Below are 17,650 nucleotides of genomic sequence, written 5' to 3' on the forward strand. Positions count from 1 at the left end.
GCGAACTGCTTCAAGACTGTTGGAAAAGCATTCCAGGTGAAGCTGGTTGAGAGAATGCCAAGCATGTGTAAAGCGTGGCTACTTTGAAATAACTAAAATATATTTTGATTTGTTTAGTACATGATTCCGTATGTGTCATTTCATAGCTTTGATGTCTTCAATATTATTATTCTACAATGTATAAACTAGCACAAATAAATAAAAACCCTTGAATAAGTAGCTGTATCCAAACTTTTGATTGGTACTGTATATAAACACACTAAGATCATGTGTACATTTGAGAATTTACTCTCATATTCCCTTGAAGCCAACACTCAATGCAGGTATTTTAGCATAAACAAGGAACCAATGATAATGCTTCAACACCTTTATTGTGCAATCAGAACGCCCTCCACACCTGTAGGCAACAGCAGCAACATTAGCAAACCAATGAGGTAGACTTTCAAACCCTAAAAAGCAGCACAAGAAACTTGATCAAAAAAAAAGAAAGAAAAAGAGGGATGACAATAGGTCTTTGGAAGAGCCTCCAATGACAACAAAAGGGGTGGGAGAAGGGTATGGGGAGGTAAGCCATGTTTGGTCGCATCATACTAGCAAAGTTAGTTCTAAATTCAACAGGAACAAACCGGCTAAGAAAAACACTTCCGATGACATCTGTCCTGCTGAAAAAAGATAACAGGTGATTAAAAAAACAAGTCAAACCTTTTCTCAAATGCAAATCAAAAAGTACAACAGTAAGTTGATTAAAACTATGTACAGTCGAGATCTAGGTTCGTTCCAGTGTTATTTCCATATTATCTGATCATTAGTTGAAAGCCTGTTGGTTTGACTGGTCAGCATCTGGCAATGGATGGCTAAAAATGCTGGAGCACCGACAGCTAGGCAGAGCAAAGGCTTCAACCACTTCATATTTGTAAAAAAAACTCTAATGTACAAACCGACAGCCCCAGGTAATTACTTTGAAGGGGCAAAAACTAAAATCAGCCAAAAAGAAATTAAAAAGCAGTCAAGTAGATATTATATTAAGTTACCATTTTAGGACTTAAAACCATGAGTAAAAATGTGTAAAATACCTGCGTAAAAATATCAAGGTACGCTACTGGACAACTGATTCCCAAACTCCTCACCCCCCCAACAAAAACATCTACCTCTGAGGAATTTTGGTAGGTGTGGTGGGATGGTCAAAAAATAAAATAAAATAAAAAAGGCACAGTCTGGCATCTGCGATGAAGAACAATGGGACCTGAAATATATCAAGTTAAGGATCAACAACAAAATCAACTCAAATCTAGGGAGAGGAACATCTATGGATGCCTTTTAATGTCCTGCCCTGAATTATAATAGTTGTCTCAATAACTCCAACCCTTTACTGTGCATAAGGGCCATTAGTGAAAACAAGTAAACTGCGAAAAGAGAGCACAGTGCAGTAGTGAATATTCCTAGTGGTTCTTCCCCTGGGCCCTGTTGAGGGGGATAACAGGCTCTGGGGCTCCTGTGGTTAGCCTATCCCTCATCCTGGCTCCAGCTCCTGTGGGGGATCTCTGGAGCCCCTGGAGTGTTGCCATGGCAGGCAGCTTAGCTGCAGTCCAGGCGCTTCTGGTTTCTCATGAGAGGCCTGTGGCTGCGGAGCACGTCCATGGAGTGCTGCCAGTGCCAGCAAGAGCGGCAGAAGTATTTGAAGCAGGCCTGTAGAGAAAACAAGTCACTCAGTCAGTCACCACTTTAGACTGGAGCACTCATTTATTTCACTAATAACAATACCTGCAATGCATCATCCCCAAACTGTTTAGTATTAAGTAATAACCCATTGGAGATAACCCATCAATAAAATTAGTGCTGGATTAGTGTCCTCTACCCTCTATTGTATGGGGTGTTCTCACCAGGTCTCTGCAGAAGAAGGGCCCTGGTTGTCGGTTACACACTTGGCACATGGAGTCCTCCAAGTAGGGGTCGATCTGAACCTGAGTAGACAAATCAATGCATTGATCTAGCCCTGTAAAGGAGGTTGAGTACTGGGTAAGGCTAGAGAGCTTAGGTTGCCTCAATCCATCTCTCAATGGAGATGCCCAATGGAAGCTCTCCTTACCTTTTTGGTGAACTTTGGAGTCTTGATCTCCACAAAGGCAGCGCTCACAGCCTTCAGGTAGCTCCTCTGGTTGTTGAAGGTCACACGTCCCGACCCTGCCGTTAAGGACACATGCTTAAACATCCCCTTCGTCAAAGTCACAAATAGCTCGGTCAGAATGTCAGCTATTAACAGATTCACTTTCCCTTGTACTATAAAGGCACTATACCCTTTTTGAATATCATGCTACTTGTTATCCCTGAGAAAAAAACAGCTCACGTGGTCCAGTAGATAATGATGGAGCTTGGCAGGGTAAAGACTAGTGTCAGGAGACAAGGCTAACCATTCCCAGAGTGCGTTGGTCCACACTACACCTACCTATGGGGTACTTGTGTTTGTCCGTGTCGATGCCAGAGTACATGACCCCTCCGAAGAGGTTGTTCATGATGAAGGCCAGGGCCTCTGCATTGAGCATGCCATGCAGCGCGCCTACAAACACAGTCTTACTGGGGACCAGCCGCTGGGACGGGCAGCGCACAAAGTTACTGTCAACCAGCACCCAAGGGATTACCTGCACCTGAGGACATGCGGGGAAGGGGAAGATTTAAAAAACTTAATACAGAGGAATTTGAATACTGCAGCCAATTATGAAGGCTCCATCCAAAGTCAGTTACACATGGACATGAGTCCAACCCTGATGGGGCCAAAGACTGGATTAGTGAGAGCAATATAGCAGAAGAGCCAACCTCATTGCCTTCACCCATCTAATTCCTACAGATCAGACAGCAGGTAGGTGCTACAAGAACGTCCTATGGACAGAAATGGAACCAGATGTTTGAAAGGTCACTACTCACGTCCTTGCAGCGCATCCTTCGGCTAGACATCTTGTAGTAATACTCCCTATAGTCATCCTTGTGGAGCAGGTCCTGGGTGCAAGCCTGCAGCAGCCCATGGACAGACCGCTCACTCTCAAACACCAGATACACATAGCCTGCAGAGACCAGTGTCAGTTAAAAAACACAGAGTATATCATTCCCTGATGAAGGCTAGACATACCACAACATGTTAGTGTTTTTCTAAATTTTTCAATATCTATATCCCTGTAGCATTGTATCACTGCAGTATATCCTTACCGCCTACACGCAAAAAAAGAAAAGTAAATAACATTTCCCTGAAATACAATTCAGGTTGACTATGGATTTTAGGTTATTTTATTCCACCGAAGAATAAACAAAAATAGAAGGCACCACTTACTGTGAAACACCAGAAGTGAATACATGCCAATGTACGTGTCCACCTCTGTGCTCTGGGAGAATGAGTAAAATAAAATTCCTACCACGTCAGCATTACCTTTAGGCATATTACCTTTGGGTGGGCAGCGTGGGTGCCTCCCATCCTTACCCGGCCACTCCACACTCAGAGGTCCGTACACGCTGAACGTACTGACCAGGCTGGCTGTGGAGGGAGGGGAGAGAAGAGGTATGTCACAGTAATTTAGCAGACGCCCTTATCCATCAAACCCGGGTTATGTTCAGTAGGGCACAACGTTTTGAAACGGAAACAAAATTAGCATTCTTATTGTTTTTTTTTTGGCTCTTCTCACCTACAGTCACATCCCATGGCACACCGCCCAGGAACACTTTACATGAGTACACTTGGTTCTTGTAGTTCCTAGGAGGCAGCTGGCCGCTCCATGTGAAGGTGGCATCGTTCACAGCTGGAAGAAAAAGTAAGAAAGATGATAGCACAGTACAACGGTAGCATGTAGAAGAATAAAGAGTCAAATGCAACTAAATTACTAGACTCCTGAAATTGTCAATCATTTACATTTAATTGGGCAATCAAGTTGAGTGAGATGGGGGAACCAGCAAGAACATGGCCGTGGAGAACTGGGGTATATTCTTTACTTCTTGCAACAAAAACATTTACTGTTTAAGAACCAAAACAGAAGTGAACAGAGCAAACGGAAAGAGGGGCCTACATGAATCTGTCCAATAGAAACTCGTTTTCATTGCAAAATATTTTCAGTTTGGAGTAAACTGTGTTGCAAATCATTTTGCAATCGAATCCAACAACCTGCAGCCTGTCTGTGCAGGCGAGCCTCCCTCTCGATGTTGAAGGGCTTCTGGGGCTCCTCCAGCAAGTCCCAGCTGGGCCACACTGAGGCCTGGGGCAAGCACTTGGCCAGGGGCACCCCACAGTAGCTTTGGCCCTTTAGGGTGGGGGGCTCAGGGCTGAGAGCAGAGTTGTTGTTGTGGAGGTCCAGGCGAGAACAGCCAACGGCTGTGCCTAGAATGTGGGGGTCCCTCTGTTGTACCCCCGGCATCATGAAGGGCAGGGGCGGGGAGATCCGCAGAGAAGACTGCAGAGAGGGAACACACACACACTTAACTACAGCCAGAACTGTGCACAGAACTCTAATGCCAGTTCCAAATCAATACCTACCAGTGTTGTGTTCGAGACCGATTCAAGATCAAGACCGGGAGGGGGACAAGGGGTTGGAGACAGAGTCAAGACCAGAAAAATGCCAGTCCAATTCAAGACCATTGTAATTTTGTAAAATCACCACCATAAGAGCGCAAAATATCCAGTATTTCGGTGTTCATATTTCAGAACATATGGATTCTTCAGACATTCAGAATAGTGAAAAAATAAAATACACGGAGGGAAAAATAGAGCCACTACAAATAATTACTAGCCCAAACACCATGGGGAATAATTGGCCTTCTAAAACCTTCAGAGAAGGGGTAAGGATTTATAAAACAATGTAATTATTTTGAAATATTTCCAATTTATTCTCTTTAGTTTTTGTTGGAAAGGGTTAACACGAAAGAGAAAAATCAGGATTTCTATATATTTTTTTCTTTGTTGGTCTCTAGCTAGCCACGTCAGCTATTGGCTAGGCCATCTGAAGCCAGATAAAGGCATCTGCCATTCAACTGTATTAGGGCAACATTTTGTGAAGTGACAGTGGAATCAACCAATAGCTATTTTTGATGAACTAGTCAAGTCAAGAACAAATTCTTATTTACAATGACTGCCTACCCCGGACGACACTGGGCCAATTGCGCACTGCCCTATGGGACCCCCAATCGCTGCAGATGTGACACAGCCTGGATTCGAACCAAGGACTGTAGTGGCGCCTCTTGCACTGAGATGCAGTGCCTTAAGACCGCTGTGCCACTCGGGGAGCTTAATAGGTGGGACCGTTTTTATAAAAACGTATGGAAACTTGCCTTCTTGAAGGCCAACAAGTCACCGCGGAAAATAGCAAGCAGTTGTTTTCCCTGTCTCGCTAGCTATCTTTTGTTGTCGGCTAGTTTGCAGTGGCTGCAGCAGGTGTTATCAAAGAGGATGTTGTTGCTAATTTGTTTGTTAAGTTTGTAATTACCCTCAGGTGAATGGAACAGTGTTTATTGCAGAGCGCTTGCTGTTAGCAATCTTTGAAAATAAAGTGTGAGAAACATTGCTGCATTTAAAGTCCATATAAACCTCCTTTACAGCCCTATTGATCAAACAACCATGAAAGGTAGGCTCCCTCAGTTATGCACATCAACTAATGCTATCCAGAGCAAGAGGAGCTAAAATTTAACGAAGCAACATTAGATAAACCCTCTCAAACCTTTTCAGCTAGTTGACCGTCAAAATTGCACTGATAAACGATGGGGAATTGTAGCCTCCTCGTCCTTCTGCAGTTGCCTGCCAATGCATGCTTATCCCAACCAAGCACCCAAGCTAACTGGCTAAAGTTGGCTAGCTAGCTACTTCTAGACAAATGAGAGAACACCTCACTGACCTTAGTGGAGCTGGTTACACGTTATCTAGAGCATTCTTGACCATCACGCTCCCCATCCAACCTGACAGAGCTTGAGATGATCTGCAGAGAAGAATGGGAGAAACTCTCCAAATACAGGTGTGCCAAGCTTGTAGCATCATATCCAAGAAGACTTGAGGCTTTAATCGCTGCCAAAGATGCTTCAATAAAGTACTGAGTAAAGGGTCTGAATACTTAAATCCAGGTGATTGAAGTTATTTAATACATTTGCAAAAATGTAAAAAGGGGTATTGTGTATATATTGATGAGAATTTTTTAATTTTTTAAAATCTATTTTAGAATAAGGCTGTAACATTAAATGTTGAAAGTCAAGAGGTCTGAATACTTTACGAATGCACTGTAAGTTGAAACGTCTTTCCTTCCCTACCGATGTCATTCTTCTGTGAGCTGCTCCTTGCCAAAACAAGTTGAAAGCTGCACAATCTTGCTGCCTGCAGATGATATTGCACTGAAACTAGGCTGTGTGCGGCACGCATGTGAATATATTTCACGCGCTTTGCGATTATGTAGGCTACTTTGTGCATGATTTATCTATTGTACTACTTAATTGATAAGTCGTATACCTCCACTACACTACTTTGATACATATCAGTAGGGATTAAGTAGAGTATACGCAATTCCCACTGAAAAAAAGGTGGTTATAATGTTTATACCTGCGTATACCCACTACACCACTGGCCCTTTGTGAGTGCGCTGGTATTACGTTTGCTGTCCTTTCAGAATCACAAATCTGTCACACACAGAAGGCTTATAGGTTCGCCACTGCGCAAACATGTCTAATAGATAAGGCTGTTACGATAATGTTTTCAAGAAAGGAGTCTATACATCCATTCTGGTATGGCAACAGCTTGGCCTCCGACCGCAAGGCACTACAGAGAGTAGTGCACATGTCCAAGGACATCACGGGCCACGCTTCCTGACATCCAGGACCTATATACTAGGCAGTGTCAGGGGAAGGCCCAAAAAAAGACTCCAGTCACCCAAGTCATAGATTGTTCACTGCTAACGGAGCGCCAAATCTAGGACCAAAATGCTCCTTAACAGCTTCTACCCCCAAGCCATAAGACTGCTGAACAATTAAATCAGATGGCCAGCCTGACTATTTACATTGACACACCCCCTTTTTTGTTTTTACACTGCTGCTATCACTTATCTATGCAGTCACTTTACTCCTACCTACATGTACAAAATAACTTTACTTGCCATACCCCTACACCCTGTATATAGCCACGCTATTTATATTGTGTTACTTTTAATTAGACTATTTTTACTTCAGTTTATTAAGTAAATATTTTCTTAACTCTTTCTTGAACTGCATTGTTGGTAAGTAAGAATTTCAAAAAGTTCTACACCTGATAGACATTTGGTCTGGTGAAGCAGTTATGCGCTGACAGAATGGAAGCCGAATTATTTTTTTTATTTTTTTAACTCTGCTGATCTCGGCTGTCTGAGACAGAGTACAAATGTATCCGACAAGACCGAGCCAATGTATGATATCGAGACTGGTCTTGAGTACTACAACACTGATACCTACCCAAACTTTACTCTGACGTACATTTTTCACAATTTGTTGATGGATCCAGACAGTTTAAGTGCATACCAGGAATATTTCTAGCTGCCTCAGGCTAGCCATAACTGATTAGTGTAATCAAATGTGGCAAACCACTATTTCACTATAAAAAAGCAAAAAATGGCCTACACCATCTTGAGTATAGCTGAGGAGTGATCTGATTAAACAGGGCCCCTTAACTTACTGTTGAGTTTGAATAGTAGACATCAGAAGTGCTCCTCGTCATTCACTAACAGACCGTAGCTCAATTATTAGCCTTTAAACTGCAAAATTTTATCTCCACCCCATGCCAAAATGTGTTGAATTGCAGGAAATTAGCTTTTGATTTGGTTGGGGGGTGTCGCAAAAGGTCCTAAGGTGGGGGGGCCCCCAAACAAAACTTGCTTAGAACTCCCAAAAGGCTAGGGCCGGACCTGAATCTGGGCATATGAAACTTCGCCATACAGACGTCTATTCTAGGGTCTTCAATCAAAACTCACCAGCAGCTCAGAGAGGTGGTCTGATCCGGAGCTAAAGCCACTGGTTTCAGAGTCGGCCGGGCTGCTGCAGCGCGAGTCCAGGAAGGAGCGCCCCTCCACGCGGGGATTTCCACCCTGACTCAGCCCAGGGAACATCGCCAGCAGATCTGTGGTGCCCAGAGGTTCCAGAGGCTGGCCCAGTGGGCTACCCAGCATGCCTAGCACTATAAATACAAAGAATACTCATGTGCTCATCATACTGCAACTTGAGAGGGACATCACTGAAGGAAACCTCAACAAATTCACAGAGCCAGTGAAGGCAGCATTTTGATTCCTCAAGGTCAGCGTTTCTTAATTCTGGTACTTGTGCGAAGGGGTGCACGTTTTAGCCCCAGCACTACACAGCAGATTCAAATAACTAACTCAAGCTTTGAATTAGGTGCGTAGTGCTAAGGCAAAAACAAAAATGTGCATCCCTTTGGATTCCTGCAACCAAGATTAAGAAGCGCTGCTCTGGGTGATTTCAAGTTATTAACCTGGGAACACATTAAAGTGAAGCACACAACCTTAATGTTTGGGTTCTAATGGTAAAAGGTTAGAGCAGAGGAGGAGTCAGAGGAACAGCCCTGGACCTGATTTCCCAAAAGTGGCAACACTAAGTTAATCATTATAACTTTCATAAGAGCGTCATTAAATCGGGAGCGGTTTCCCAAAAACATTGTTAGATTACGAGCGTTTTTCAATTTCAATGTTAACACCTGCCTAAGACCGCTCATAGAAGAGCGAAGTACGTCATTAGATACTTTTGTCATCCCACGTCACTTTATACACAGATCTCCACTAAACATAGAATCACATGGATTATCCATATCTCTGTGACCGTGTTAACTTCAGAACAAAGTTGATAAGTTGCCAATGTCTTTGCAATTGATACAAACAAGCAACGTATAAAACGATGCATCAAATGAAAGAAATCATATTGAAACACATTTCATGTTCAAGCAATTGAGTTCCAGTTTGCTACACTCCTAAGCCTAAGTCCCATCGCTATTGGGAAACTGGGCCCTCTGCATTCAAATGTGATTACATTCTGTGGCCTCACTGCCCTGGATGAGGGTGCCACTGCCAGGCCAAACAAAACTGCGTCAGCAGCGAGTGTACCATGTCAGAGACAAAACTGATTAGTCATAGCAAAGAATTAAGAGACGTGATGAGGCAGAACCAGGGCTGGCCCCTTCTGGAAGAGTGTTTACCCTTGTGCACAGAAATAGGTCTGATGAATCATCCTTGGAAGTAGGAGCTCATTGCTGCCACTTGCGTCAAAGGCCATCCTAATCCAGAGAGCACATATAGATCAAAAATCATACCAGCCCACCCCAAAAGGGGATTAGGGGGGTTCTATTAGGGCATTTGAAAGAATGAATCACAGCCAGGTTTATCACATAGGGATATATTAGGGCTGTGGCGGTCACTACATTTTGTCAGCCAGTGATTGTCAAGCAAATAACTGTCGATCTCACGCAAAAATGTGCTTATGTTAATTAACGGCGATTATCATGAACACATTTCGCATCTCCCGGCTTCCACACAAGCCACTGATGCATACCTTTGGAACATCTACATATTAAAAAGTCTATAAGTCCATGTAACATAGGCTATACCTTCACAATAAATCCATTATTTTAGACAGTGTAAGAGCAAAATTGCAAGATTGTTATAATACTTTTAATTGCATCAAATGGTCGTTTCATGCAACAGAATAGAGTTCTTAGAACACTATTGTGTCTGTGTGAACTGAAAGTGGGCCTCTGGGAGATAACACTGACAGGAGATTTACAACGTCTTTGGGGATAACGCATTCCAGAACATGAGTTAATGTTTCTGTTCTATACGGTACCAGAGAGACATGGCTCCAGCATGGAGTTGAGGGGCCAGACACTGGTCTCTACACAATGAAAATCTGTTGTGTTTATGTAGACTGGAGGCTGGACTTTGCTGGCTCAAACCAGCTTGTCGAGTTCGCAGTGATCACCTCCAGGGGAGGTTACTGACCAGCTCCATTACTGCAGTAATTAAATAATGTTTGATTTTTAGATTTCTTCAAAACAATCTCTCCTTTTGATTACAATATTTCCCCCACAACAGGCCTAAAGAAACATGATATGAAGAAAATGTAGTCTATTTCAGAAGAACAGAAAAGCATACTCTGAGTTATCCTTATGTTAGGTCCTGATCTGGCTATGCCATATGGCTGTGGGCTACAATAGTTCCTTTAGCAGACAATATTTGCTTAGTATTACGTGGCATTATTTTATAGTATGAAGAATACAAATTTAATAGCAAGAATATTTTCTCCAAACGATTTGAGGGAGTGCGCACATGCAGCTATTCCATGTAGAGCGGTTAACAAAGAAATAGATACTCCTATATTCTTAATTTAGAGTTATGTAACATTAGTTGTGATACAAATGGCGGGCCATATGTTTAGATTTTTAATACATTGTAAGGCTACATGATGCGACTAATGATGATTTGAAAAAAGTTGTTTGAAAGGCATGAGCTCTACTTTGTTTTTTATGCAGGCTATAGACACTTCATCTCTCATTCACAATTTGAGAAGCTCTTGATAATGCCTTGAATTTCCCAGCAGCATTCCCTTTGTGGCCATAATGTAACCTAAAAAAATCCATGCCTTTTGCATCCCTGAGTGCTGCCTGCTTCGAAGCACCTCTGGATCACACGGCTCCATCATCTGATCGGATCTTTCTCACAGGCTACAAGTGAAGACAGCCACATCGGGACGCAACCGCGTGCGTCCTTATCCAATTCCGAGGGTGCATATTGAAGATTTGAAAAACTGTCCACATTTACTTCGTCAGCCAACAAGATGAGTAGGCCTAACGAACAGCAAAGGCACTAGCCTATGTCAATCTACTAGCATAGTACAAAAGTTGACCCATTCTATTCTGTGCCAGAAATAAATAATCCTCCTATAATCCTGGGACAGTTGTGGGATGTGATGTATTAATTTGGGATCTAAGCACTAGCATAAAAAACACTTTGTGTAATGAGGCTGACTGATATGTGACTGATTTCTTCACATTATATAAGCAACAATGCGCACACAGCAGTAGGCTATAAGCGTGAATTGTCCATTAGCGGGAAAACACCATTATGACCACAAATGCAATTATGCATGTAATGCTTTTATTATAAAAGGTGCATTTTTATGGTGAAAATTATCTTCCCCATACATGAAAATAAAACACTGCATGAGCCAGTTAGGCCCTACACCTGTTTTAAAGCGGATTAATGTGGTTAATTTTAAATAAGTTATTCGGCCACTTTAGTTATGATACAAACCTTATGAAAACATACGGGCCTATGGGCAAGGCTACATGTGGCAAACTGTGATTAGAAAAAGTTATTTTTAAAAAGGCATGGTTTGCCTTAAGCTGGGCATCATTCCCAAGTGCTAATATATAAATCACAAGTGAGTAGGCTAATATTGTCACCCATCAAACTATTCTTGATTTAACCTTTACATATACTAACTAACATGTGTGAAATTCATTTTGATTTAGAATGGACCATTATGCACGGTCTCTAAATTGGGCCAGGGGAAAAAAAATACGTCATTATTAAATAGCGAATGGCGGACACTTTTTTCTGTGGTTCATTTTCATGCCAGCCAGGTAGGCTATACACCTGTTGTAAAATCAAATCAAATTTTATTTGTCACATGCGCTGAATACAACAGTTCAACAGCTCTTAACCAACAATGCAGTTAAGAAAAATAAGTGTAAAGTAAAAATTTTTTTTAAAGTAACAAATAATTAAAGAGCAGCAGTAAAATAACAATAGTGAGGTTATATACAAGGGGTAACGGTACTTAGTCAATGTGCGGGTGCACCGGTTAGTCGAGGTAATATGTAGGGATGCACGATATATCGGAATCGGCCGATATTAGCTAAAAATGCCAACATCAGCCAGCTGTCCAGTTTAACGATGATGTGCAAAACTGATGTCAAGGCTGACGTGCATACCTATATAACGTAGGTACATGAAGTAAAGACGCTGCATAAAATGTTGCGCTACACATGCAACACAGCATTCCTAACCGAGACCACAATGTCTTGTGTGGATCAACAAGTCAACAATTTGAGCAGTCATTTGAAATAGTAAGAACATTTCAGCGAGACAACTCAAAGGCAAAATCCATTAACACCAAGATAATGGAATTCATTGCCCTTGACAATCAACTGCTCTCTGTCGTGGGTGATGTTGGCTTCGCGACTAGTTGAGCACCGCCGGTACACACTACCAAGTGCGCCATTTTTCATGTTGCCCTACCGGAGTTACACACATTAGCTTCACGACATACTATGGAACGCCGTTTGGGTCTTTGTGTGTCAAAAAAGACACGTCAATTAACACTAATTGACACGTTAAATAACAGTTCAATTACAGAATGTTGTGTGTTCTGAATTTGCACATGCAAGCCAAGCGCCACCACTACTATCAGTAGCACTGTCAAAGTCTGCAAACACTGGCCACGAATGATGTGTTTACAATACCACGTTGGTAATAAAGAATAATTAGTTCAACTGCAACTTCTGGGGTAGCTAGCACCAATACAACCAGCCTGAAGACCACGACCAGTAGAAACAGCAGTTATTTTCATTATTCTTAGTAATGATTTAGGAATCCCTGTCAGTAAGTATTAGCAACTTGTTCGCCTATTGAAAATAAATAGCTAGCGTTATAAGCAGTCAGCTAGCTTCAAATTGGTGGAATCATGCCATATTTAGACTAGATAATATTAAACAAGGTTGGAATATGAAGCAATGAAATGGGGTATCAGTCTACTCTGTGATACCCACAGAACACAATTGTTAAGAGTTTACGCAAATATTAGCGTCGTCTCATAGCTGGACCGACTGAAATCCCCTACCCAGTCAGCCTATTGTGTGTAGTGACATATTGCCCTGTACAGCTTTACCTAAGGATTGGGGATCAATGAAATAAGTTATCAGTCTACTCAATGCCCAATATATTTTTTCCCAACGTCCTCAGACTTCAAAATACCCACGCAGTATTGTTTATCCTGGGGAATAGTGTTCAGTCCACATACGTTGACAATAAATGTGGCTCAATTTACAGTTGTTTCAGAGTCCCGCAATAAGAGCTACAATGCTAATGTTCTCTGGGTGTCACTGAGTAGACATTACATCAAAGTTGGATCAAGCCTGTAGTGTGGTTTTCCACTTTCATTTTGAGTGTCACTCCAAATCCAGACCCCCATGGGTTGATAAATTTGATTTCCATTGATAATTTGTGTGTGGTTTTGTTGTCAGCACATTCAACTATGTGGTCCTTCTGTAGCTCAGTTGGTAGAGCATGGCGCTTGTAACGCCAGGGTAGTGGGTTCGATTCCCGGGACCACCCATACGTAGAATGTATGCACACATGACTGTAAGTCGCTTTGGATAAAAGCGTCCGCTAAATGGCATATTTTCTTTTTTTCTTTTTTTTTTAAAGAAAAAGTATATAATTAGAAAATGTCATTCATTCAGATCTAGGATGTGTTATTTTGGTGTTCCCTTTAATTTTTTGAGCATATACATATATACATACATACATACACAGTGGGGAGAACAAGTATTTGATACACTGCCGATTTTCCTACTTAATCATTTAGAGGTCTGTAATTTTTATCGTACTTATGTCATGCAATAAAATGCAAATTAATTACTTAAGTCATACCATGTCATTTTCTGGATTTTTGTTTTAGATTCCATCTCTCACAGCCAAAGTGTACCTATTTATTATAAAATAATTACAGACCTCTACATGCTTTGTAAGTAGGAAAACCTGCAAAATTGGCAGTGTATCAAATACTTGTTCTCCCCACTGTGTCTGTGTATATATATATTTTTTAAATTTTTTTATTTAAATCAGCCATTTCCAGCTTTAAAGTGCTTTTCTTTCAAAAACAAGGACTTTTCTAAGTGACCCCAAACTTTTGAACGGTAGTGTATGTGCTCGTAGTTAGTCTATTTTATAGTCCAATGATTGTACGTTGGCTAATAGGACCGATGGTAAAGGCAAACCCACTCGCCATCGGATCCTTACAAGGCACCCAGATCTACATTCAAGATATCGCCCTCTCCTGCGAATGACAGGGATGAGGGGCTTGTCGGGTGTCTGGAGTAAATCCTTTACGCCCGACTCTTTAAGGAAAAATAATCTTCTTCCAGTAAGAGGTGAGTAATCGCTGTCCTGATATCTAGAAGCTCTTTTCGGTCATAGGCGATGGTGGCAGAAACATTATGTGCAAATTAAGTTACAAATAACGCAAAACAAAACAATAGCACAATTGGTTAGAGGACTGTTAGGGGACGGAAGCACCATTATCGTGTCCTAGAAGAAATGTACTGAATATTAGGAAAGTTGAGAAATAAATGTAGTAGGCCTAGCCTATAGAAAGCTGATGGAATCCTCTTTTTAAGAGGCCATCATTTTGTTTTCTCACGCAATTGCATAGCCTATAGAAATGTTACGCAACATGAGCTCTCATGAAGTGATTAGATTTTCAATACATTTGTATTGATGTCAGAGTGATTATAGGGACAATAGAGTGCTGAGTACCAGGCAGTTAGCAAGTTTGGTAAGTTACTAATAAGCATCATCGGCATCAGATTGGAGAAGCCTAATTACCGTGACCTAACGGTCACATAGAATTTGACTGTCTTCATGACTCGTGACCGTGATACGGCCCTACAGCCCTAGGTGCTATTCCTTCCCAGTGATCCCAAAACCAGTTTCTAACAAAGCAAAAATCATCATTCTTCCATTTATCCAAAACAGACTACTCCCACCTCACCTACATTTCATAAAGGTTTTTTAATTTCTTAAAGAAGAAACCCATTTTCCCTCCCTTATGAAGGTTTTGTAGGTATGTGAATAATATGGCACTGATACTCACTGGAGGGCGAGTTGGTGTGTGACGGAGGCTCCATGGTAGCGGAGGGCTGCTCCCAGCAGGCTAGGTTGAGCGACTGCAGCCCCAGGCCCAGCTGAGTGAGATCAGACAGGCCACCACCACGGAGCGTAGAGCCCTGGGCTATGGAGGGGCAAGGAACCTTGCTGCCTATAGGGCTACCCATCGCTGCAAAATCCCCATCTAGTAAGTATGGAGAGAAGGAGAGAGCGAGAGACTGAGTATAAATGAGGCAGAGAAGGAGTACAAAGAGAGAGAACCAGACAAACCAAGTTGGGAGAACCTGAGTAAGGGAAGGCGTGAATCAGACAAAATGACAGAGCAGGTATAAAGGGAGGGTATAGTGAGAAAACATTCACAACAGGCAACACCAAGAGAAATGCACAACCTCTGGAAAATCCATTCTACATAGGTACTAGACTAACTACCTACCACCTCATCCACCACACCCCTCCCATCATCTCAGCCTTACCAACCTACTGTACCCGGGCAAGTGCCCAGAGGCTGCCATGCCTCTGTCGGCATCACCACCCAGCTAAGCATGTGACCTGGACTCGGCTGCCCTCACACACTCCTGACGCTGCCATTCGGTGGTGTGAGAGATGGGTTGAATAAAGCTCTCACTCAGCACATGGATCCAACCAGGCAGCACCCGTGGCTGGGTGGCTCAGGAAGCAATGTGCTCCACTCGGTATCTCTCGGTAGAATGTGTGTGAGCGTGGGGCTCAGCAGTGCTCCTCAGAATCTCTCGGCCGACTGTGTGTGTGCGCGTATGGCTGACTCTCCTGTAGCTCCCGCGTGTGTCCAACCGCCGCTGCGCACTGATCAGACAGGCTGAGAGCTGCTTTCTGCTTTCTCTTGCCTGCCTAAGAATGTGTTCCAAAACACTGACTGGATTCACACAACAGCAATCTGAGGAGAACAGCAGTCTGAGAAGTTGGACCCCCTCCAGATTCAGCCCCTCCCCATATGCCTCAGTCTGGTCTGACTCAGCAAATCGGACCGGTAGGGAGGCAGACAGATTCAGTTCGCTTGATACCAAAACTACTATTCATTCAACTCATTCAACACTACAAAAAAGCATAGAAATTTAATCAGAAGAGTATAAATTTACTGCTCAGATAAAGATATATTTTGAGATGCATAATTCTCAGCCTTGTAGAACAGGGCATTGTCAGTTCAATACATTACAATTCTATCTGCAATGTCACAAAACTTGCATCTTGCTGAATAAGCCCTTTACCATTTGGCAAAACTAACAAGACGTCCCTGTAAGGAGAAGGAAGTCAAGTTCTGCCTCAGTATTGGCAGGAGCCAGTACCTGGATCGGTTACAAGAGCAGCATGAATGAGCTTCAATGCTTTCCCAATCTCATTGACAAAGAGAATCAGCTGACTGCCATTGTGGTCTCATACTGCTATAGAATGAGTTCTGCAGGAGTTATGAGAAACAATGCTGAGAACTCAGCACATTTATCAAAATAAAACTGAAAAGGGATGCTTCATAGCTGTTCAATTCTAGACTAGGTCCAATTTTACAATGCATTTCTTAAATGGCTTTGGAATTACCTGACAGGTGATGGACACGCTCCCCCTTGTGGTTTGTGGGTGTAGTGCACACCCCAGTGAGGTCCAGAGAGTTGCCCAACATATTGTTAATTCGGCGGAAGATATCACCATTGCTGCATGTAGGCAGGGCTTGAGAGCCTGTATGCCAGTGGTCAAGGAGCCTCAGGTCTTCTTTCTGTTTGCAGTATGAATGTAGAACATGCAATGTACAACAGGCAGACAATACTGCACATACATAAAATGTAGGCTTATTCCCCAATAAAGTAGGTTTATTCCCCGTGTAGGCTAGATAGGAAACGTTGAAATAATAGGCCTAGTCTTTACAACTTGGCCTTGTTGGCTATTATTTCTCCGGTTGTCATTGCGTTTGAGGTAAACTTATTTTCAGTCAAGTGATGGTAAAAATGCGATTAAATATGCACTAGACATAAAAGGCAACCATAAATACATTTACACCTTTAAACAGTTAGAGCTGGACTGCTGATTATTTATGAATGGGAAAATGTTAAATTGAAATAACATGTTGAAAAATGTCTACAGCTAACGTTAGCAGTTGCACCATGGACAAAAGCTAAAGATGCTAAAGGTTCATTTTACAAAAGGACATAAGTCGTTGAACGACTGGGAGGTTTATTTTATAGACAGCGCTCGACTATTCACACAAAAGTCTACTTACCAGAGAAAAGGCCATATTATTGGACAGGAACCCGCTGGGATGTGTCAAATATCTGTCTGCCTGCCTCGAAACACTACTTGAAGACTACTTTCAATACTCAGGTGTCATGATTAGGAAAATGTGCGTCAACTTATCTGTTAACGGCATGCGGGGTAATTCATTTGAAACGGCTGAAGCGGCACCACTGAAGTAGAGATGCACAGACCTACAAATCAAATTTTAACTCAATTAAAATGGGGTACATCACGTCGTAGTTTCAGTACTATAACTTCCAGTATTTTATTGCCTCCTGTTAACCTCTGAAAACGGATTTTGAGGCACCTATTGAACTATTTTAAGGTTCAGCACGCGGAGGGAAATCACACTGTCTGCTCATGGGCCCTAGGGTCAGTTGCTTCCAGACATGACGTCATATAACATCTAAATTGGATACATTGTACTTTACAAACAGGAAGTAGCTGAATTTGAAGACAAG

The 17,650-nt window shown here is 42.3% G+C and overlaps 1 protein-coding gene across 2 annotated transcripts; it reads right to left on the reverse strand.

The window, feature by feature from the left end:
* Positions 1-352: 352 nt before the first annotated feature.
* cpeb1a (cytoplasmic polyadenylation element binding protein 1a) lies at positions 353-17,584 on the reverse strand. Of its 2 annotated transcripts, none has more exons than XM_046357045.1 (12): positions 17,176-17,584; positions 16,500-16,674; positions 14,917-15,114; positions 7,950-8,152; positions 4,142-4,427; positions 3,669-3,782; positions 3,431-3,520; positions 2,920-3,056; positions 2,444-2,642; positions 2,087-2,181; positions 1,881-1,961; positions 353-1,686 (listed from the first exon to the last, which is right to left on the reverse strand). In XM_046357045.1, the coding sequence occupies exons 1-12, from the start codon at positions 17,188-17,190 to the stop codon at positions 1,576-1,578; spliced, it is 1,704 nt and encodes a 567-aa protein (XP_046213001.1). In that variant the 5' UTR covers positions 17,191-17,584; the 3' UTR covers positions 353-1,575. The 2 variants fall into 2 exon arrangements, with proteins under 2 accessions (XP_046213001.1, XP_046212990.1); XM_046357034.1 differs by having other exon boundaries at positions 3,416-3,520.
* Positions 17,585-17,650: the final 66 nt, after the last annotated feature.

This window comes from Oncorhynchus gorbuscha, linkage group LG01, assembly GCF_021184085.1.
Source record: "Oncorhynchus gorbuscha isolate QuinsamMale2020 ecotype Even-year linkage group LG01, OgorEven_v1.0, whole genome shotgun sequence".
Classification (NCBI taxonomy): Eukaryota; Metazoa; Chordata; class Actinopteri; order Salmoniformes; family Salmonidae; genus Oncorhynchus; species Oncorhynchus gorbuscha.